Raw genomic sequence first — 24,151 nt, 5'->3', positions numbered from 1 at the left:
CTATTGACCCAGTTTTTATTAAAAGTGCGGTGAGACGAACATAATTCAAGCTGAGATTCTATTTGGATCTTTTAATATTAAGTTATCCTAAATTGGGAATATCTCCAGTAACAAACAGTTCGTGGTAACGAACTGTAAGTAAGGAGTGACCCCGCTCAATAGTAACCGAAACTCTAAAAAAAGGAATTTTGATACCAATAGATACATAAAAAGAATCAGATTTTTATGCCAATTTCAAATATATAAGTTTCATAAAGTTTAGTCTTACTTATCAAAAGTTACGCGCCTGGAAAAATTTGCCTTATTTTAGAAAAAAAGGGAGAAACACACCCTAAAAGTCATAGAACCTTAATGAAAATCACACCATCAGATTCAGCGTATCAGATAACCCGACCATACAGGTTTTAAGCTCATATCTGCAAAAATGTGGAATTTTCTATTTTTGCCAGAAGAAAGATCACGGATGCGTGTTTATTTGTTGTTTTTTTTTCAGGGGTGATCATATCAACCCAGTGGTCCTAGAATATCACGGGAGGGCTTATTCGAACGGAAATTAAAAGTTCTATTGCCCTTTTCAAGTGATCAAAAAATGGAGGGCTACTAGGCCCCCTCCGACGTTCATTATTCTCCCAAAGTCACTAAATAAAAATTTTAAGATAGCCATTTTGTTCAGCATGGTAAAAAAATATAATAGCTATGTCTTTAAGGATGATTAGTCCCCCATAGTCCCCGATGGAAGGGCTGCAAGATATGAACTTTGCCCAACGTTTAGCCTACATATAGTATTGAGTATTGGGAAGTATACAGACGTTTTTAGGGGGGATTTTTTCCTGGTAGTGGGGGGATCGGGGGTTGCGTGGGAGGATCTTTCTATGAAGGAAGTTTTCATGGGAGAAGGGACATTGCTATGAAGGCAGTATTATTGTAAAAAAAACTATCAGAAATTAAATAAAAAAACAAGTTTTTCAACTGAAAGTAAGGAGCAACATCGGAACTTAAAACAAACAGAAATTATTAAGTATATGATTGGGTTCGCCCCCAAGTCAATACCTCGCTCTTTACGCTAAAGTTTTTTTTAGTACTTTCATAAGAGCTGTTCATTCTAATTAACGGCCTTTGTGATTAAGGAGTCATTCTTAAAGAATTAGAACAAAATTTGAACTTTAGCGTAAAGAGCGAGGTATTGACTAGGGGGCGAACCCTCTAATATATGTAATAAAAATATAAGAATATAGAAGTTCGTTACATAAGTTAATTCTTAAGTTACGTATATTTATTACTAATAAAAACGTCCGTAAATAAAATTAAACAACTTTCAAGAAAGCCATTTAACCAAAAACAAAAAATTATATGTAAATTTCGTTTTAACTATTCATGTACGGTGAGCCAAAATCAAAACCTGCATTAATTCAAAAACGTTCAGAAATTTAAAAAAAACAAGTTTTTGAACTGAAAGTAAGGAGCGACAATAAAACTTAAAACGAACAGAAATTATTCCGTATATGAAAGGGGCTGTCCCTCCTCAATGCCTCGCTCTTTACGCTAAAATTTGACTCTTTCTCAGAACTCTATGTTTTAAAACAATAAAAACAGAAATCGACGATCTTACTTTATAAGATTTCCACAATGATGTTAAGATAAAAATGGCATGGTGCATTGACATAGTACATAGACAAATTGTAGTTGTGGACTAACTGAAGATTGGAAGTAAAACAGAACAACAGTAATTAACAGAATTTTGTCGGAATTTACGTTGAATAGTTGCGATCCGACCGGTATTAAAATTATTCAATTTCGTAATCAATTACCCAATTAAAAATATCCGATCGAACCTCTAGATAGCGGATTTGACTATAGTCAAATCGTACTGTTTATACACAGTTCAACATAATATATCGGATAGAACTTTTTTTTTTCCTGTTACGATAAAGAGCAGGACTTATCAACCAGGATCCCTCGAAACCATGGAGTTCTGTAGTTGGTCCCATGATGTTCTCCCAGAAAGCGTAAGCAATGACGAACTTTAAGGGGTGACCGGTGTCGATGCACAAAAAACATACAATTCAACTTGGATAATAGGTGGCTTCGAAAATTAACGGGTTTTAAAAGGAATGACGTACATTTATTAACCCTTTCAGACCTGAACCAAGAAGAAGTTGCGTAAAAATTCTGAAAATAGCAGAGAGTAATCCTGGAGGTACAACTAGAACATATTTATTTAAAAAAAAAATATTTCATTCCAAATCCAAACTGTGAATGGTTACCATATGGTCACGTCAGGTATATACAGATACTATTTTAGGTGAAAATTTGTGAAACAGTTGCGATCTGAGTTCAAACACAGTCAAACTTTGCACTTTGAACACATGATTCGACTGGTTCCACCCCTAACGCACTTCTCATAGCGACACCTTCCCTTTTCAGTCGTATCCGGAAAATGCTAGGTCTGGTCAAGCCTCATTGATTCCGAAGGCATCCCGTGTCGCAAGGTAGACGTATTGCGCTTCGTCACTAATAAGGATGGTCTTCCAACTCGAGATACGCCTCGGACTTTGAGATACGCCAGTAAGAACCAACCCACGAGCAATGTCCATTTTGAAGTACAGTAGAGACATATGCTGAACATTGGTCTGCTTACACTGTCGGCGGTGTATCAGCCAGGCGTTGTTCACAGCCATGTTAAAGAAGTAGTACACAATCCTCATATACCATTTCTTCGAGCGAATGTCAGTCCTGTAATGCTCCAGGAACATGTCAGCAAGATCTCCGCCCCCCATTGATTTGTTGTAGTCACGGACGATTCGGGGGCGATCAACTTCGACGTATTTCCGTGTTGTGCCATCCCATCTCTGACACTTATCAATTGGGGTGACTGCACAGTATGACGAAGTCAAATGGACTGGTTTGTTGTCATACAATTTTACTACCGATACTTCTGAATGTCTTTCAAAACGGAAGTCCACTGACCCTCGTCCATTCTTCTTCATGTTGGCGTCGGTATCTAGAACAGCGCCCCTCATTCTGTTGCTGCGTATCGTACCACATGAATCGATGCCATACTCAACCGGAAGCTTGTGAATGAGATCGATGCCAGTATAGAAGTTATCAAAGAACAGCTTGAAGTTCATGAACCTTGGCAGATTTTCTACAAGCCGAAGGACAACGTCAGTACCTTGACCATGTTCAGAAATTTCAACAGATACTTTTCCTGTATATATCTCTTATGTCACAAACTATTCCGCTGATGCCGGCTCTCGTGAAAACATTGACAACCCACGAGTGGGGCTTGTCCTTCAAGTACTGTCGAAATCCAATTCTTCCTTTGAACGGGATCATCTGTTCGTCAATACTTTGGATCTCTTCAGGGTCTATTTTTTTCAGATTCTCCCTGAATGCGTCGTAGTCTTCTGATCTTGAACAGTTTATCATGACCAGCCTCCCCTTTCGGTATCATTAAGGTGTCATCGCAAATGTGGAAGAAAGATCTCAAGCTGATGAACCTATCTGTGCTCATGGTATCAGCCACCGGGGAATATCGTACTCCATTCTCCCAGTACATTTTCATAGCCGAAAGTTTGAGAATGCTCATAAGCATTTGAACTGCAAGAAATCTGTGCAGCTCTTCAAGAGAAAGTTTCAGAACAAGATTCTTCTTTCTCATGGCATTCAGGTTCGTTTGGTCCACAATGTTTGAAAGAATGTCTTCTGTGATAAAGATTCGGAAGAGATCAAGGGGCGTTTGTACCTCGTCATAGTGTGGCATAGAACCCTTCCAGGTAATATCTCGAGGTTCGGGCTCCATTTTAATCCATTTGTATTGCTTTGCCTCCTTTGCTACCTTCTTTTTTGCTACTGGTTTTGCCGCGACCTGAGGAGCATCAGTTGGAGTTACTAGACCGGCCACTGCTTGGGAAGGAAAATTTTTCTTAGCTATTGTAAGGACAAAGGGTTCAGCAGGTGCAATAACTGTTGCTGACTGCATTGCAGAAGAATTTGCCACTGGTGCTGATGATGTTCTTGAAGAATTGTTTGACGCTGCTGTGTCATTCAAGCCCGGGAGAGGCAAATCGAATTGATCCGTGTCATCGCCATTGTCTAACTCGAACCTGCCAAGCATTGATAAAGGGATGTCGTCTGTGTGGTCAATATTCTCTTCATCACTTCTGTCTTCATTGCCATAACAATTGAGAGAACGTAGAGGTTGAAATTCTTGATCTGGATTGTCTGGTGCCCAGTTTGGGTCGTCGTCGTCGGACGAGATATCGAGATCTGAATCACAATCAGGTATGAATAAAAGCCTTGCTGCTTCTTCTGCAGTCGTTTTCTTGGTAGCTCTTCTACTTCTTTCCTTGATCAGTCTCTCTTCCAACGGCTTAGGACCATGACCTCTCATGGAGTCAGAGCTCGGGCTTGGGCCAGCTGAAATGAAATTCAAGGTAAGTGCTTAATAATAATAATATAATAATAATATTATTAATAATAACTTAATAATAATAATATAATGCAATAAAATAGGCCATTGGCCTCTACACTTGCTTGAGGCATCACACAAAATAGCTCTTTTACCCTTGTTACCAGTAAAAAGGAGGAACAGAAAGAAATTGTGCCTATTCCCGATCATAAAAAAGACTTGCTGGCTCGTTTGCTGTACAAATCTGCCTAGGCGTGGTTTGGCAATGAATGCCTGACGTGACCATTTGGTAACCGTTCGTTAGTAACACTGTTTGGGGCTAAACTATAGCTCATAATTATACTAGTGATATCTCATTCAAAAGACCGCATTCTTAGCTACAAAATATTGTCATAATCAGGCTCTGAACTTATCAGAAATGTCCAGGTACTGGAGGTCAAAATCTGCACTTTTCCTCTTTTTCGACATTTTATGTTTTGTCTAAACTTGGACGCTCGCTCGACCGCTCGGGTAAAGCCTTGATGGATAATAAATTTAAACGCGATAGAGCCAAGCAAGCACTATCTAGTGGAAAAGAAATCACGGTTGTAACTTTGTCGACTCGAGAGAAAAAAAATAGGGGGCGAGGGGTATCCGTATGGTGACCACAGACATGAAAGGGTTAAGGCAGTGTTTTCATGTCTGTCTGTTAAGGGTCGTTACTTCGCTGAATAATATCCGGGTTACCGATTCTGAATTTTCTTTATGAAAATTAAAAATCATAGAGATTACTTAATCTAGTGGCAAGAATCTGTAACATTCTAGCTAGAATCTAAGATTTAGCTTATGAAACCATAAGAACTATGACAATCTAAATATGAAAGATATATAGTATCAAGTGCGTAATCAGGGGAAGGGAGGGAGGGATTTGGACCCGCGCCTCACAGAGTTCTCCCATTCTTAGGCATTTTCTTCCCGAAGATATACCAGCTCCCTTTTCCTGTGCCCTTTCCCTTTACTACTTCCTCGAATTTTCTGTCGTTCTTTCCACCTTCTCGCAAAAGATTTTCCATTCTGCTTTATGTTTTGAACACTGTTGTCTCGACCACGTTTCAGTACTTTTTCTCTTCTTTTCACCTAAAACTGGTCACTAGCTAATTCTGGAACTGGAACCAAGGGTGTATACGCTAGTCGAGGTAAAAGTATAAGGTCAAATATAACCTACTTTTACACGGATTAATTAAAAATAAAACTTTCCGAAAAAGTTTCCCAAAGCAAAGTGAACAGCCATACAAAACTTACGACCATCACAAATAAATTCTATAATAATTGAAACTCAAAACGTCCAAAAATTACTATCATGGTTGCAGCAGCAGCTGCAACCTAGTAAAGAGCGAACAAAAGCCCATAGTAACCAAAAGTTGAAAAACACGATTAGAAAAAAACTACCTAGTGAAAAAAATTTTTCATCTGACACTGATTCAGGAATGGTAACTATTATTTCTGTTCGTAAAAATAAAAGCTTATTGCGAAAAGAAAAAAATCGAAAAAAGCATGAAACCCCTCGAAAATGGCGTCAGATCAAAATGAAAAGTGTGCTATTGGAATCAGCATAGTCAAAAAGCCTTTTGCGGGAAGTTAGAGTCCCGAACCTTGAACAACAAGGAAAGTCACTTTTTTGTATGGGTAGCACTGATCTATCTCCTTTTTTTTTTTTTTCAGGGCTAGCGGTTTAGCAGAACATCATAGAGATGCTTAATTGCTCATTCAAAAGCTGTTTCTCACACCTGCGTTCTTTTCATAAATTTCACCATCTGAAAGTGCCATGCGGAATAAAAATGGCACATTCTGTGCCATGTCTTAAGGGGCAGGGCTAGCGGGCTACAAAAACGTCGTAGACAGATGTTTAATAGCTCACATAAAAGCTATTTCTCATATCTTAGTTTTTTTTTTATAAATTCCACAACCTGCAAGTGCTAAATGGCACTAAAAATGGCACTATTGTGCCATGTCTCAAGTGAAAAAAGCTAGGGGCTAGTGGGCTGTAAGAACTTGTTCGAGAGATGTTTAATGGCTGATTTGAGAGCTATTGGTCATACCTACGTGCTTTTAATCAGTTTTACCATCCATAAATGCCAAATAGCACAAACACGGCACTTTTGATGCCATGTCTCAAGTGGAAAAGCTGAGGCTAGTGGGCTATCAGTACTTTTTAGTGACGTTTAATGGCTCATTTGAAAGCTATTGCCCATATCTACGTGAAGTTTATCAATTCTACTATCCGTAAATGTGATATAGCACTAAAAACAATACTTTTGGTATCACTTCTTAAGTAGAAAAGGTTGAAAGTATAAAACGAAATCATCATTGTAATAATTATGGTCCAAAACCCGTAACGGGAGGTTTGCAAGAACACCTTTCGTATAATCCTCCTCCAAGCCCCCTTAATAAGCTACGCAATGAAGGTACAAGCAATAATATATCAAATTACATTATTAGAGGCGCGGTTTTGTTGGTAAAGCGTTCGACTTCGAAATAGAGTGTCTTGCGTTAGATTCCTGCATGGGTGTTTTTTTTTTTTCAATTATAGTTTTCTCCCTTCTTCCCAAAATGTTTGAATTGAAAACATAACTTAGTTTGTAATACTATTTATCGTACCTAGACAAGAAATGATCTTTTTTTGAAATTTACAATCACTTCTGAGTAATGAGTGGCTTTTTATTTAGGGACAAGTCAAATAAATCCCTGAGCCTAAAGGCACATTTCTGTTGCGCTAGAAAAATTTTCCGAAAGTATGTCGATACACAAACATGTCCGCTCAGTTAACCTTTTGTGTAGAAGCTACTCGCCTGCAGCTACTTTCTTAAGTGTGAATAAATTCAATTTTTTAAAACAAAGAATTAAAATATATTTATTCTTTTTAATTTTTTTTTTTACAAAAAAAAACTACACTATGTTTTTTTTTTTTTCTATACTTATTTTTTCCTAAGCTTATAAGTTTTCTAAACTTATTTTAGTTCAATTCTTGTACAGCTTCTTACTTCAGCTCCTTAGTAAGGGTTGAGGTGTCTTATCTCCCCTAGATTGGAGGTGATTAGAAATTATATAAAAAAAAAGTTTTCAACATAGACTAAGGACTAACATTAAAACTTAGGCTAAAGCGAACATAAATTATTCCATATAAATAGAAAAGGTCATAGCAGTGTCGTTTCTAAATCAAATTTTTATCAAAAACGACCATAGATTAATTTAAGAAAAACAAACTTATTCCGAGGGAAGTAAAGAGCGAAGTTGAAACTGAAACGAACAAAAGTATTACCTCACAGCCTATCTAACATATATCAATAAAACTAATGAAAATAAATCAACTGGTGATATTTCCCTATGTTTGTAGGATTACAGAAAACTAGCGCTTTACTGAAAACACGAAAGCCAAGTATAAAAAACAAGAATATTGATTTAGGAGTCAAAAGTAAATACGTAGATTCACAACAGCAAACTAATCTATAACGCTTTTCATTGTCCTACGGGAGCTGTGATATCAGTAACTTTCAGAATACAATTAAAATTATCTTAAAAACCTAGGCATAAAAAAAATAAGTTTAAAGTCATTACACAGCATATAAAATAATGGATTGATTCATCAGATAACATCTTGGTCTCACCTTATTGTTACTCGAAATGAAGAACATATCAACCGTAATATGAACTCTGGAAATCCAGTTATTTCTCTCTATAAAACGGAGGATTTCAAGTTGTGGTACCAATTCCAAAGCGAGTTTGTAGTCATAATACTACTAAGATTCCTTCACTTCAAACTTGTCTACAAAATAATCATGAAATGTCATTTTCAGATCCAAAACGACAGTCAATCACTGAACTGAGCCCATTGTGCAAAAGTGACGCCAAATTAAGCGAAAAAATAAATAAAACAACAATCTAAATATGTTTTACTTTTATACTGTAAAAAGCGTCCTTAAAAGGTTTACTTTTACCGTACCAACACTCCTATATTGTTTTGTGTTTTCAGTAAAGCGCTAGTTATCGGTAATTCTGTAAACATAGGGAAATGTCACCAGTTGATTTATTTGCATTAGTTTTATTGATATATGTTAGATAGGCAGTGAAGTAATAATTTTTGTTCGTTTTAAGTTTTAACTTCACTCTTTACTTCCTTCGGAAAAAACTTTTTTTTAAATTAAAAATTTAAAAGTTTTTTTTTTTAATTAATCAAGGGAGAAATGCAACCAAAAACGAACAGAAATTAAAATAAATGATCATATCAAACATAGAGAAAACAGATACTGATATAGGTGGATAAATAAATCTTAAAACAAGTAAAAATTAAACCGAATACTTAAGTCAAACTTAAAACGAGCAATAGTTACTACAAACAGGAGTTTGGCGACTGCCCCCTTCGCCCTCCCCTAACCATAATAGTCACTTCCATTTTTAGGAAAACTATTTGCAAGGGGATATAATGAAAATAACATATGGGAAAATTCCAGGATAGTCATCAACTTAAACGTATCAAAAGCTTTTATATCTAAAAATTTGAACGGCATGGTGCCAAAAGGTGCTAAAAAGCCACAAGGCACTTCAATTAGGTCCATCAAAAGAAGGTTTGCCTTGGGCGAAATAGGATTGCTGTGCGGCATAAAACACAACGCATCTCAGGCTGTACATAAATGAGAATGGAAGACCCCTATCGTTGGCAGGGATTGGCCTTCACCCCAGCCACACCCAGTGTTAACTTACATACAAAAAAAGAACTCTATTTTTCATTAACAAACAAATAACGATGTGATCTTCACATGTTCAGCACTTCTTTTCCGTTGCCACTGCCATCACAAGGGTTTTTTTTAAATTAAAAAACGAAAAAAAATGTTTTCGATTGAAAATAAGGAACAACATCAAAACTTAAAACAAACATAAATTATTATTTCTATGACGAGGGGGGGGGTCACCGCCTTCTCAATACCTCACTCTTTACGCTAAAGTTTGAATTTTTGTCCCAATTCTTTAAGAACGACTCCTGAAACACAAGGGCCGTTTACTTAGAATTAATTAAAAAAATTCCGCAAAATAAGTTTTTCAAAGAAAAGTAAAGAACTCCTTTAAACAAAAAATGAGCAAAAATAAAATAAAATAATCTACCAAGCGTGAAACAGCATCGTTAAATAAATGAAACCCAAAACGAACAGAAATTACAATAAATAACCGAGTCAAACTCAAAACGAGCCGAAATTAATATAAGTTGGGCGCAAAACCACTATGCCTTCCTAAGGCCAGAACAAAATTTGCACTCTACTGAAATAATACAAATGAACGTGAATTGTCAGTTTAGTATACATATACTGATATTTAGTAATCAAAAGGTTAATATTATTTGATTTATTAAAGTTATGAAAGTATATTTTTATATTTTTTTTTTTCAGTAAAGTGCAAATTTTGTTCTGGCCTTGGGAAGGCATAGGGGTTTTGCGCCCAACTTAAGTTAATTTCTGCTCGTTTTGCGTTTGACTCGGTTATTTATTATAATATCACTTTCGCCAATTAAAAAGGGTGCTAGCCCTTTGAATTTCCAATCGAATGAACTTTTTTTGAAGTTTCTACGACAACACCTTCTATAAAAACCTTATATACCCCCAGGGTATAACTATAAAACGCTTGCCCTGAGGGTAGTGGGGGAGTATCTTCCTTAAAAACATATTTTCTATCTGGAAATCAACTACGCTGAACAAAATGGCTATCTCAAAATTTTGATTGGATGTGTTTGGTGAATGATGAGCGTGGGGGGGCGGCTAGTTGCCCTCTAATCACTTTCGACTATTAAAAACGGCACTAGCCCTTAGAATTTCCAATCGAATGAGCCTTTTTTTAAGTTTCTACGACAACGCCTTCTATAAAAACCTTATATGCCCCCAGGGCATAACTTAAAACCTTGCCCTGAGGGTCGTGGGGGAGTGTCCTCTTCAAAAACATATTTTAAATCTGAAAATCAACTACGCTCCAACTACTGAAAATCAACTACAGAAAATCAACAAAATAGCTATCTCAAATTTTGATTGGATGTGTTTGGGGGAATGATAGGCGTGGGGGGCTAGTTCCCCTTCAACCACTTTCGACTATTAAAAGCGCACTAGCCATTTAAATTTCCAATCGAATGAGCCTGTTTTTAAGTTTCTACGACAAGTCCTTCTATAAAAACCTTATATGCCCCCAGGGCATAACTTAAAACCTTTGCCCTGAGGGCTGTGGGGGAGTGTCCTCTTCTAAAACATATTTTAAATCTGAAAATCAACTACGCTGAACAAAATGGCTATCTCAAATTTTGATTGGATGTGTTTGGGGGAATGTTGGGCGTGGAGGGCTAGTTGCCCTCCAACCACTTTCGACTATTAAAAAGCGCACTAGCCATTTAAATTTCCAATCGAATGAGCCTGTTTTGAAGTTTCTACGACAACGCCTTCTATAAAAACCTTATATGCCCCCAGGGCATAACTTAAAACCCTTGCCCTGAGGGTTGTGGGGGAGTGTTCTCCTCAAAACATTTTTTCTATCTGGAAATCAACTAGCCCACGCTGAACAAAATGGCTATCCCAAAATTTTGATTGCAGGCGTTTGGGGGAATGATGGGCGTGGGGGGGGGCTAGGTGCCCTACAATCACTTTTGACTATTAAAAAGGGCACGAGCCCTATGAAATTTCCTATCAAATGAGCCTGTTTTGAAGTTTCTACGACAACACTTTCTATAAAAAACTATATATACCCCTAGGGCAAAACTTAAAACCCTTGCCTTGAGGGTTGTGGGCGATTGTCCTCCTCAAAAACGTATTTTATATCTGAAAATCAACTAAGCTGAACAAAATGGCTATCTCAAAACTTTGATTGGATGTGTTTGGGGGAATTATGGGCGTGGAGGGGGGGGGCTAGGTGCCCTCCAATCACTTTCGACTATTAAAAAGAGCTCTAGCCCTTTGAATTTCCAATCGAATGAACCTGTTTTGAAGTTTCTACGACAACGCCTTCTATAAAAACCTAATACCCTCAGGGCATAACTTAAAACCCTTGCCCTGAGGGTTGTGGGGGAGTGTCCTCCTCAAAAACATATTTTCTATCTGGAAATCAACTACACTGAACAAAATGGCTAGCTCAAATCTAATCACTTTTCACTATTAAAAAGGACACAAGCCCTTAGAATTTCCAATCGAATGAGCCTGTTTTGAAGTTTCTACGACAACACCTTCTATACAAAACCTTATATGCCCCCAGGGCATAACTTAAAACCCTAGCCCTGAGGTTTGTGGAGGAATGTCCTCCTCAAAAACATATTTTCTATCTGGAAATAAACTATCCTACAAAATGGCTATCTCAAAATTTTGATTGGATATGTTTGGGGGAATGATGGGCGTGGGGGGGCTAGGTGCCCTCTTGAATTTCCAATCAAATGAGCCTGTTTTGAAGTTTCTACGACAACGCCTTCTATAAGAACCTAATATGCCCCCAGGGCATAACTTAAAACCCTTGCCCCGAGGGTTTGGGGGGGAGTGTCCTCCTCAAAAAGATATTTTCTATCTGGAAATCAACTACGCTGAACAAAATGGGCTAGTTGCCCTCTAATCACTTTCGACTATTAAAAAGGGCACTATAGCTATTAATTTTCGATCGAATAAGTCCCTTTTGAGGACTATATTACAACCCCTTCTATATGATATTCCCTGCTTTAAAGGAAAAAAAATACATGGTACATTGTGTCAACATCGTTCTTATAAGCCCTCAAGGCATAACTTAAAACCCTTGCCCCGAGGGTTGTGGGGGATTGTCCTCCTCAAAAAGACATTTTCTATCCGGAAATCAACTACGCTGAACAAAATGGCTATCTCAAAATTTTGTTTGGGTGTGTTTGGGGGAATGATGGACGTGGGGAGGGGGGCTACTTGCCCTCCAATCACTTTCGAATATTAAAAAGGGCACTAGCCACTCCAATTTCCAATCGAATGAGCCTTTTTCGAAGTTTCTACGACAACTCCTTCGATATTAAGTGCCCGGGTATGGAGAAGAAAGAAAAATAAATAATACATTGTGTCCACATCGTTCTTTACTTAGACAGGGCTATCACACTGCCTATGATAATAAGTCTTTTCAAAAGTTCCAAAAGAAACCTTAGCGTAAAGAGCGAATGTTTAGGAGGGGGTAACCCTCTCATATACGTAAAAATCTCTTATCGTTTTAAGTTTTGATATTGCTCTTACTTTTAATTGAAAAAACTTGTTTTTTATTTAATTTCTGATCGTTCTTAAATATGCCAGGAAATACAGCTCCCCCTCCATGGCAAATTTCCTCCCCTCACCGAAAATCCTTCCATGGAAAGTTCTTCTCATGTAAAATAGCCCCCCCCCCACCCCACCAGGAAATTTCCCCCAGACAATTCCGTTCCAGCTGAAAATTCCCCCCGGAAAATTTCTTGCGTACTAAACTTCCAGCTAAAAAAATTTTTCTTGTAACACTTGTATTTGAAAAATCCCCCTCCGCGGAAAATTCTTCCCGAAAATACCTCCTCCCGCTCCCTAGTAGAAATTTGCTCCCGCAGAAAATTCCCTATGGAGAATCTATCCAGTGGAAAACTCCCCCATAGAGAATTTCTCCCGTGGAAATCCCCTCCCCATACAGAAAGATAGGCTAATTAATTCCAACCCGGTAAAAAAAAATCCCCAGACGATTCCCGTTAACATCTTTACATGCAAAATTGAGTCAGCAAACAGAAAGTAAGACACAAAGTGAATTTCGTATTGGAATTCGGGCACGTTCCCCCGGGGTAAAATTTCCTTAGGAAGGTACACCCCCCGAAAACTTCCCTCCCCACGGAAAATTATCCCCATGGAAAATCCTCCCAGCAGAAAATTCACCCCATTTTTGGGGGTGAATTCCACATTAAATTCCATTGCAGATGGATGCTTGAAACTTCTATAATAGGATTCTCAGATACGCTGAATCTGAAGGTGTGATTTTCGTTAAGATTCCTTGACTTTTAGCGGGTATTCCCTCTTTTTCGAGAATCAGCCAATTTCATCAGGCTCGTAGCTTTTGATGGGATACACTTAATGAATATTACTTATTTAGAATCAGTACAACAAGCCGATTCTTTTGATATATCTACTGTTGTCAAAATTTCGTTTTTTAGAGTTTCGGTTACTATTGAGCCGCGTCATTCCTTACTTACTGTTCGTTACCCCGTAGGCCTAGTGTATGACCAAACCGACCAGATACGCACTTTCACTTTAAATTTTTCGTTATCTACTTGAATTATAATAATCCCTCATTATGTTAATGATTTGAGTTTTGTCTCTTGCGATATTTTCAACAATAGGAAATACGATAAAATTTGTTATGGAGCTACGCAGTTTCGCTTCAAAGTTGGTGTCCAGACACATACATTTAACTTCATGCTTGAAACTGATTATGAATTCAGAGAGTTTAATGAAGACTCTCAGAGTCTGTAGACTGAACGTACCTTAATTATAAACTCTATAGAAAGTTTAGACACAACGAAGAAGAAGCTTAATCAATCAGAGGTTTCGACTTAAAACTTTTTACTTAGAAAACAATGCGGACCCTTGTTGACTTTCTAGGGAAATCGGATTACATATATTTGGAATGAGAGAGCGAAGAAACTTTTGCAGACAGACAGCAAAATATGTTGATTCCAAGATGTTATGAATAATAATAAGAGCCGTAGAGTCTCCAGAAGTTACTTCTAAGCAAGAATATTGGAGACTTTTTCCTGCATTATTGTGCAATAAAAAGCAGAACCAAATATTGATTAACTTTCTAGCGCGACTACGGTGTTGGTGTCCATTACAATAATTGGAAGGTTGAGTAATGAGGATTGATAGTTGAGTATGAAGTTATTCGTTCTCCTGGAGGTACACAAACTGCAAAAAGCAATTCATATTTTTGAGAATCCTCCACATTTTTGGGAATTTTCTTGTCATTTGACATATGTTCAAAGACATTTGAGTTGATTTGATCATTCAGTCAATTATGTCAATTATCACGAAAAATCAACGATAGAGTGATTTCCGTAATAACTTGTCAAAGCAGCAAATGTATGAACCTGATGTGGAAAATAGTGGAAATTTGGAGGAATGGGCCTGGATAATCCATCGCTACGTGACAGATACAATTTACTGAACAGTTTCTGTGATGGAATCATCAAAACAGTTCTACTTATTTTGTTCGAATTGGACTAAAATGCTGCAAAGGTCCAGGAAATTTTGTGACACGATGTTAAAATAGTGTTGTAAGAAGGACATGTCCTAACTGTTCAAAATCTCGCATATAATTTCAATCCAATGTCATGCGAGGATCGCTTGGCACTGGGGGTAAAGGGCATTAAAATTGATGGGCGGCTGAGTGCCCTCTAATCTGTTTTGATACTTAATAAGGCACGACATTTCAGGATTTACGTTCGAATGATCTCTTTTTCAACTTTCGATAGTTATCCATTCGGTTTGACGAAAATGAGAAAAGAACATCTTATAATAATTATACTGCGAAGGAGATATATAACCCATAAGTTCGTAAGTCTACGCTGTTTCGTAAGTCGTAAAGTACGGTAGGTCCACATGAACAAATATATAAAAAAAAAAGAATTTAAAGGCTCGGGGAAGGCATCCCAGGTCTCTATATAGTAGAAAGCTTTAAAGAGTGGAAGTTGTCTTATGACACGTAGTTTAAGGTTTCCTAAAACGCCCCTTGAACACCCCCACTTCAACATTTTTCTTGTGGTTACTAGCGGGTCAATGGTATTGCGTAATATGCATTACATGCATGTATTTACGAGTACTATAGAGCAAATGATATATTATTGTATTATTTTATTACATGAATAATAATGTTAATTAAGTTTTTCTATACCATATTTTATCACTTAAAATTATTGAAGGATTGGATTCAATATTTATTCTGCCTTTATATTATCATATAATTCCAGAAAGTTTTCGACGGGAAATAGACAATGCACTGTTCTCCCCCACACCCTAGAATTACATCTGACGACATTTTGGCCTTGGTAGGCCAAAATCGCTTTAGCGATTATTTATTCCATTTCTTGTCGTGCCTTCAGATTCCCTCCTCCAACCAAGTCTTCCTACAAGTTATGCCAGATTTTCTTCTTCTCTCCTTTCGGCTTAAGTTTCCATGAACATTCTGGTTCACAGACAAGGACGTCTCGACACACCATATGTTTGACACGACAGAGAATGAGGCTCTGTGCTTAAGGTGACGTATTTTGAAGATGAGTAATAGTTCTTCTGATTGGCCAAAGCAAAAACTTTACTTTTCCATTGATGGCTCGAACAACTACTCTGTTGCCTCTAATTTTACAGATCTTGTGTCTGGCCTATAGGGATTTTTTCTGAAAAGTAATCCCCGAGCCTACTATGCGGACAGAGATGTTTCTTTCAGATCCACTATTTGGCGTCAGGCTGCAATGGGCCCAAGATACTTGAATTTCTCAACGTTTTCTATAGGGCCACGGTCAAGGTATACCGGTAGCAAGGTTACATTAAAAATGGCACTAGCGCATGGGGGTAAAACTTCTTCTAAGAAGTTTCATCATCTTTTTATCTGCTAAATTTTTGATCGATATATACAGAAACGTAGCCTTGATTTGCATTATGCTGTGCTAAGACCAAAAGTAGCAATGGCGAGTCTATAACATTGGAGTAAGTGCTCACTTGGATATTAAAAACAGAATTCGTGCTATAGAAATGTATTCATCAGGAAATATTTAAAGCTGTTCTTCCTTAAAAGTTATACATTTTACTTTTTTTTGTCTTAGCTCAAGAGACAGATCTGGAACACCTCGGCTTGGTAAATTTATTAGGTCCCTCCCCTCCTTAGATTTTGAAAAAATACTTTTTTGTAGTTTCATCGAAAATGCCTTTTTGGTATTTTCATTGAAAAACAAAAACTAAAAACGACAACAAAATCACCCCCGCCTATATTTTGAAAACGGATTCCCCCCTCCCACATTTTCACGAATTAGATTCACTGTTTCAGATAGTGAGGTTTTCTTCACTTCCACACTCTTTAGGCAAAAGAGTAGGTATATCCTTCAGATAATGAGAAATTCTTGATCTTCCTAAAAGAAATTTAGGAAGATTAGCTTTCAGTAGGGATTTCTTTTTGCCCCCCCCCCCTACTCAGGGCCGGATTTAAAGCTTTGATGCTCCTAGACCCAAGCTCTTTTGCTTCTCCGTTTTTGCGAGATTTTCGGGAAAATCCCTGAAAATTCGGGGATGGTGGAAGCACTGGACAGAAAGCAACTGATGAGCCAAAAGTAATGACAAAGAGAGGTGATAACGAACACTCAACTGCCATTCTTGGAAGAAATGGCACAGAATTCCTGTCACAGAATTCCTGTGTTTTTTGAAAATCACTTTTTTTGTGAATAGGCTCCATGGCAGCGGTGTGCACCTGGTCCTTTGGCGATAAATAACATTGATCCAGTTTTTGCAAAAAAAAACTCAGTCATAATTTATTGCACCCCCCTGGCATTGTGCGCCCCTAGGCCAGGGCCTGGTGGGCCAATTGATAAATCCAGGCCTGCGACTATTCCCTATATGCAATAAACAATCAGGTACTATTGACGATTCCGGTATTATGATGATTAAGATTAACAACCTAGTAAAAAAATCCATTTTTAAATGTCAATGGGGTAAAGTTCAACCCTATTTCAACAAATGAAAAGTATCAATATAACCAACCTTTAAAAGAAAAGATAGCTTTCACGCCTCGCATATATATATATATATATATATATATATATATATATATATATATATATATATATATATATATATATATATATATATATATATATATATATATATATATATATATATATATATATATATATATATATATATCCATTGCCTTAATTATTCATATTAAACTATTTATTTCAGTTACTTCAATTCCATTTTTTTTATTGAAGAAAAAGAAGAGACCCTCCTTCCTAAATTTTGGTTAGAATCCGGCAATTCCTCGACCCACAGTTCAGGGAAGAAATAGATTCCTCTGTAGCGGCTTGGGGTTCAGGAGCTAAATTTATTTGTATTTTCTTTCGAAAATAGTCATTTCTACCAAAAAAAAAACTTCCTCGACACTAGTTCGGGTCATACATCTATGCCTTGAAGTTTCAATGACCTAGGGCAAGCGGAATTAATTAATTAAATTATTTATTTTATAACCCATCAAAAATACAAAACATGACGATGGAGTATAACAGAAAGAAAAAATGAAACAAAAAAAAGCACATACAAAAACAGGAGCAAATACGTGCAAATTAAAAATTAATAAACCAAACAATTCAGAAAAGTAAGCCACTCCAAGGTTGGTAAACCTCTTAAACGTATCACACAAATAAATAAAATACAAAAATAATAATAACCCAGCTAAAAAATAAAATAAACAAATAAAAATAAAAGGAAACTAGCATTAAAACAAAAAATCCTTCCAAGTGGTTCGACGGTTAGATAACCTGTAAGCTTGGAAAAAAGCTTATCTGTAGCATCAAGAGGATCTGGGAAGCTGTATCTCTCCCGCAGTCTACCATTCTAGTCCAAGGAGGAACCCAAATAAGAAACTTCAAATATTTGAAATAAGCCCTCCTGTTTTCTATTTTATCTGATTGGTTAAAAATGTCCAAGAAAGAAACCAGAAATGTGGCTTCTGATAAAATCGATCCCCTTATTTTACGAAATAATGGGGCGAAAAAAGAAGGAGATAGATCTTTTGGGCCCTATATCTATCCCATATCTTGCGTACAATGTTCTTGTTTTTCATATGCAACGGTTGTTTTCAGACGCTACTTACCTGTTCGATCACTACTTTCCATATCTGGTGGCAAAACTTGAAAACCAGGAATAGGTTGCGAAGTGAAGTAGTATACTGCATGCAGGACGTCAGCTGCATGTGTCCGATTGTGGTCTGAAAAATCCATAGTTTACACTTCAAATTCAAATTAATATACTACAAGATAAAATAATATTTGGTAAAATAACAAGATAAAATAAATATTATATAAAATAATATTTATAAGATAAAATGAATTTTGGGCCCAACCTGGCCAAACCTTATGGAAGAAAATTAGAAGCATCTCTGCAATGTAAATACGTTATTCAGTTATATAATACAGTTATGTTAAATATAGAAAAAATTACCAACTTTGGCAATCCGAATAACAATACATAGGTGGAAACAGCTATAGTTTTGGAAAAAGGGGAGGGGGTATACATCCAATGAGACTGTCAGATGCTGAAAAAAATTCCGTCTTTTACACGGGTGTCAAGATTTTAGATTTTTTCAAGATAATATAATTACTTGATGGTACTCATAGCCCATTAAGAATGCGTGTCGCCCAACCAGAATGGAGCACCCAAATTCAAACTTGAAACACCAAGAACAATACTGGAATAGATCTGTTAAGGAAAATTCTTAAAATTGACATAAAAGAAAGGTTTGAGGTAGATACATGGAAATTAACTTGGGGTGGTGTCAAAGCAGAAAAAAAAACAGGGGGAATTGCACAAAAAGTATTTGTACAATTCTGAGCTATATTCCAAAAATCTTAAAATTTCAGAAATGGAGGGAAGAGACTACCTTCCTACCAGCCAGGTTTAATAAGATGAAAACTTTTATCAATGCATAAGAAATGAAAAATAAAAAATACTTAAAAATGATTTTTTTTTTTTTTTTGTTTACGCTCAAGCCGCAAATTAAATTATTCGGAAAAAAAATTGTGGGAATTCTCTAAATTCTGTGCTCTTCAACACTAACATGTACCTTGTGCTTCCTTGTTTATTGAAGGTTTACTATTTAAAGTTGCTTGAAAAACATATTTTTCCCGCCTCCTTTTCCATCTGAACTTTTTGAACATCCCTAACAAATTAGTCATAATAACCATCTACATATATAGGAAAAAACTCTCTTGGCTACTTAACAGGCTCTCGTCTACAGAAAATAACTATTTTATTTACTAGAACAGTTTTAGCCCCTCACATCCCAAACACAGCTTTAGATCTATCCCTAAAACCACAATTATTTATTCTTAATAAAAGTAGAACAGGGCTCGAAATAAGAGACCACCTCTTCCTTAGATACTGTGATGATTAAGTCCTATTGCCCTTTGTTTATAGGATGCTTATCGACAATTTGCATGTCATTCTCAGGGAAACACGTACTCAAAGCCAGATATCCTCCCTACAATTTGACTAAGTTCAGTAATAGCACATAAGCCTATTTATAAAGCCTATGAAAATAGCTCATTACCTGAAAATAACACCTGTCATGAGAGGAATTGAAAAAGGCGGCTGTTTACATATAGGTCTTTTGTCAATAGTTGGTTATAATTCCATACAGTAAATCAAAGCATAAATTAGAGGAATTAAAAAAAAAAAACTTGCTATCAATCCAACTTTGAAATTAGACATACATTAATTACAATTTTATATCAAGAAGAAACGATCAAAAATAGGTTCCGTTTGAGTGAATGAATTTTTCTTTTATTTGTCAGTAGTTTACTAGTATCAGTCGCTTTATGGTTTTCAGGTACTTGGTTTTAATTCTTCTAATTTTGGCTTTTATTGAATTGTATTCATCTTTGCATATTGACCTTATGCGTTTGATTTTGTCTTCTCTTGGCATTTTCCTTAAATATGTTTTTTTTTTTTCGCACTGAAGAGGAGAGGCGGTTATCCTCTCAAAATATTCGCTTTGTGTGGTTTTTCAGTATTTTCGTTTGGCCCTTAAAACCAAGTTTTTGATCGTTTCTTCTATATATTATGGCAGGCCAATGTGATTTAAGAAATTATCTTTTTAATATCAATTTGATACATATTTAATTGAAAATGAGCAATTTCAGGCCTAGTTGTTGATAATTCACCAAATCACCCATTCAGTACTTCTTGCATGTAAACTTTAATTCTCGTATGAAGAAGATGTCAATCTTCTTCTTCATCTGACTTCCTTGGAAAATAGACAGCATAAACTTACCATGGACTTTGGCCTGAAATGCCTACGGTCTGACTTTCACCATTACATATCCCTCCCATTCAAGACAGCTTAGTTTTATTTCACTAGCAGAAAGACACCGTGATTCCCTTGTGCAGTATTTTATTCATCATTTCCACCATTAATTTTATTGCCTTTCGTTTTCCATATATCTTATAATATATCTTATATAATATATCTTATTATATATATCTTATATATCTTATATAATATATGATATATCTTATAATATTCCCCTTGAAAGGGCACTTGCTACTTTTGATTTTGATATTGTCGTTTTTGCAACTCCTTTCATTATTTAATTAATTTATTTTGTGTCAATATTGACAGAATTGTGTTAGCTTAAAGCTGTTGCAGTATATCAGTAATGTGTAAAGTAAGTAATGATGTAACTGCAGTAATGTTGTAACATTCTATTCCATTATAATTCACAAAAGAATGTTTTTGATTTCGAGTTTAGGATAATTTCATCCTTTTTCAAAGTCTTATTGATTTTTCTGTTTTATTGTTGTGGTTTTATTTTTGTGGGCTTATTTGGGTTGAAAAACATCTTCCTAGCTAAGTTATCTATTTTTTGCTGCCTTTTTAATGTAGTACATTTGTACGCATGAATATGTAAAGGGTCGGTGGTAATAGGCTTGAGACGACTAGCGTAGGACTTCAACGCTTTTTGATAGAAGAGCATCTCCAAATGTGGAAAAGGTGTGACCTAGATGGACCCAAGATTGGACAAAGATTCCACTTATACTGGAGATCCCAGGAACTTCTTGCTGTCCGATTCTAGTCCAACTTAATCGTTTCGTCTAGACTTGAGGAGATGTATTGGTCCCTGACCTACACTGATTTTCGACCCATTGATTTTTCTAAGGCCAAAATAGTTGGATTATTTCAATAATATGGAAATTTCAACTCGGAATGTTACAATGTTAAAAACAGCTATCGTACTGAAATTTTGACAGACGAATTTAGACATTGTTAACAGTATTTGCTAAGAGTTTCAGGAACTCATTTCCTAGAGGTAGTTTTCGACGTAACGGCTTAAATTAGGTATCCTTTTTTTCTACCCCTGGGATAGAAAACATGAAATAAGGTGAAACAGAATTTGTTTAATCTGGTAGGAGGGATGGGGTGCATATGGAGGTACTAGGACTCATGATGAATAATGAAGGTTTTAATTCTTGCTTAAGTTGGAAAGGCGTTAATAATAGAATACTAGTTGTTCATTCGACGACTTTGAAGTGCAAGGTATCACTCATAGTAGTATATACCCCTGTAGAACAAACTGATAGAGATAGTAGTGACACAGATGCATTTTACACAAGGCTACAGGAATCCCAGGGAGAAATATGGCATTTTTATTAGGAGATATTAATGGCAAGGTTGGTAGAAGCAGAGATGGATTGTATCCTAGCCTAGGTCAATTTGGTGTATGAAAAGAAAATAGTAACTGTTATAGACTGATGCAATTTTATAGATATAACAATCTATTTATAACCAATACAGCATTTGGTCATAAAATAGTCCATAAGATAACGTCGTACTCACACAACGGTAATACATATCCTTGCTGATTATATGATTGTAAACCAATACTAGGGTATATATTACTTCAACTAGGATAAATGAAAATGAAAAGGAATAAGGTATGAGTGAAGATTATTAGGAATAAGCGAAGATGAAACGCTAACGTTGGGTAACGAAAAGATCGATCAGGTGGACAGCTTCCCTTACCCTGGTAATACCCGCGTTGCAGCGGTAGCTAGCAACCTAATAAGAGACGATCACGTCCAATACTAAGAAATATAATGACCCAGAACTATTAAGAATAGAGCCATATTAAAACAAGAAATACACCATTAGAACTACCTTGTTCTACAGCCATATATAAGCAATTCACCGTCCCTTAGCTTGAACAACATGAGAAATATATTGGCTTGAAAATTAAGAAAAGTGGCTGAAACCGCGATATTCTGCATATACAGCATTTTTTTTCTCAAATAGCGGGGTACTGAAACATCGTAGAGAGCTGTTTAATGGCTCATTTTAAAGGAAATTGATGGGCTGAAAAACTTTTTGGAATTAAAAAAAATAAATTGAAATATAATAAATTTTTTATGGCTGCATTTTTCTATAACGCTGTAGTAGCTTATGTTATTATAATATCAGGAACGTGCTTTTGTAATTAACAAGAAAACATTTAAAACAAAATAAATATTTTTATTATCAGTAAAGGCGGTGACGGTGGGAACAGTGAAGATTTTAAAAGTAAAATAGCCAAGGTTCAGGGTGGTTTTTCACAGTTGAAAATGGCTCTGAAGCATGGGCGCTCCGAGAAGCATATGGAGATTTGCTAAGAGTTTTCCAGAGAAATTGCCTATGGATTGTTCTTGGTCCCCGCCTGACTCACTGTATTTCAAACAGTAGGCTGTGTGATAAGTGTGGTTCAGTTCTGCTTCCTAAGGCTGTAATGAGAGAAAGGTTGTGATTGCTGGGGCACGTTCTATGCATGAAGGATGACAGATTGCCGAAGATGGTCCTTATTAGCCAACCGTTGAGGGCTACACGGAAAGCAGGTCGTCCACAGTTGGGGTGGGAGGATGTCGTAAGGAAAGATTTAAGGGAAATGGGAACTTCCTGGGAGGGTGTTGAATAGATTGGCTTTGAATAGATTGGGATGGAGGAGGAGCTTGCGTAGCTGTGTTTGCTTCAGGTGGCTTGGTGCTGCGGTGAGTTGTTAGTAGAAATAGCAGTATACTACTACAATTACTACTACTAGAAACTCACTGCGTCACCCAGAGGCATGAGGCTAACACACCTACGCACGTTCCTGCCCCATACCAATCTATTCAAAGCCTTCCTCTTGACCCCCTCCCCAAAGAGGTTTTAAGTTTATGATTTTTTTTTTGCTGTATTAGCTTGTTTTTATGTATTTCTAAATTGTATTAACATAGGCAGCGCGCTAGCGCTGCCTAAGTAAAGAACGATGTGGGCACAATGTTTTTTTTCTCTCTCCATACCCGGGCACTTCGTATCGAAGGAGTTGTCGTAGAAAGTTCGAAAAGGGTTCATTCGATTGCAAATTGGAGTGGCTAGTGCCCTTTTTAATAGTCGAAAGTGATTGGAGAGCAACTAGACCCCCAAGCCCATCATTCCCCCAAACACATCAAATCAAAATTTTGAGATAGCCATTTTGTTCAGCGTAGTTCATTTCCAGACAGAAAATGTCTTTTTGAAGAGGACACTCCCCACGACCCTCGGGACGAGGGTTTTAAGTTATGCCCTGGGGAAATATAAGGTTTTTATAGAAGGCGTTGTCGCAGAAACTTCAAAAAAGGCTCATTCGATTGGAAACTCAAAGGGCTAGTGCCCTTTCTAATAGTCGAAAGTGATAAGAGGGCAACTAGCCCCCCCCCCACGCCCATCATTCCCCCAAACACATCTAATCACAATTTTGAGATAGCCATTTTGTTCAGCGTATTGATTTCCAGATAGAAAATATCTTTTTGAGGAGGACACTCCCCCCCAAACCCTCGGGGCCAGGGTTTTAAGTTATGCCCTGGGGGCATTTAGGGTTTTTATAGAAGGCGTTGTCGTAGAAACTTCAAAAAAGGCTCATTCGATTTGAAATTCAAACAGCTAGTGCCCTTTTTAATAGTCGAAAGTGATTGGAGGGCATATAGC

General features: G+C 36.7%; 1 protein-coding gene across 1 annotated transcript in view; it reads right to left on the bottom strand.

Moving 5' to 3' along the window:
• Window positions 1-24,151, bottom strand: part of LOC148945369 (cGMP-inhibited 3',5'-cyclic phosphodiesterase 3A-like) — a 287,673-nt gene that overhangs the window by 102,151 nt on the left and 161,371 nt on the right. Inside the window, exon 9 of the mRNA XM_089098771.1 lies at window positions 18,275-18,388. Within this exon, the coding sequence (XP_088954897.1) occupies window positions 18,275-18,388 (114 nt within the window). The remainder of the gene's footprint in view (window positions 1-18,274; window positions 18,389-24,151) is intronic.

The sequence above is a fragment of the Artemia sp. Qi Xiang Cuo genome, chromosome 13 (genome assembly GCF_049724085.1).
Source record: "Artemia sp. Qi Xiang Cuo chromosome 13, ASM4972408v1, whole genome shotgun sequence".
Taxonomy (NCBI): Eukaryota; Metazoa; Arthropoda; class Branchiopoda; order Anostraca; family Artemiidae; genus Artemia; species Artemia sp. Qi Xiang Cuo.
The sequence above is the reverse complement of the archived record's forward strand: the minus strand, read 5'-3'. Positions and strand labels throughout refer to the sequence as shown.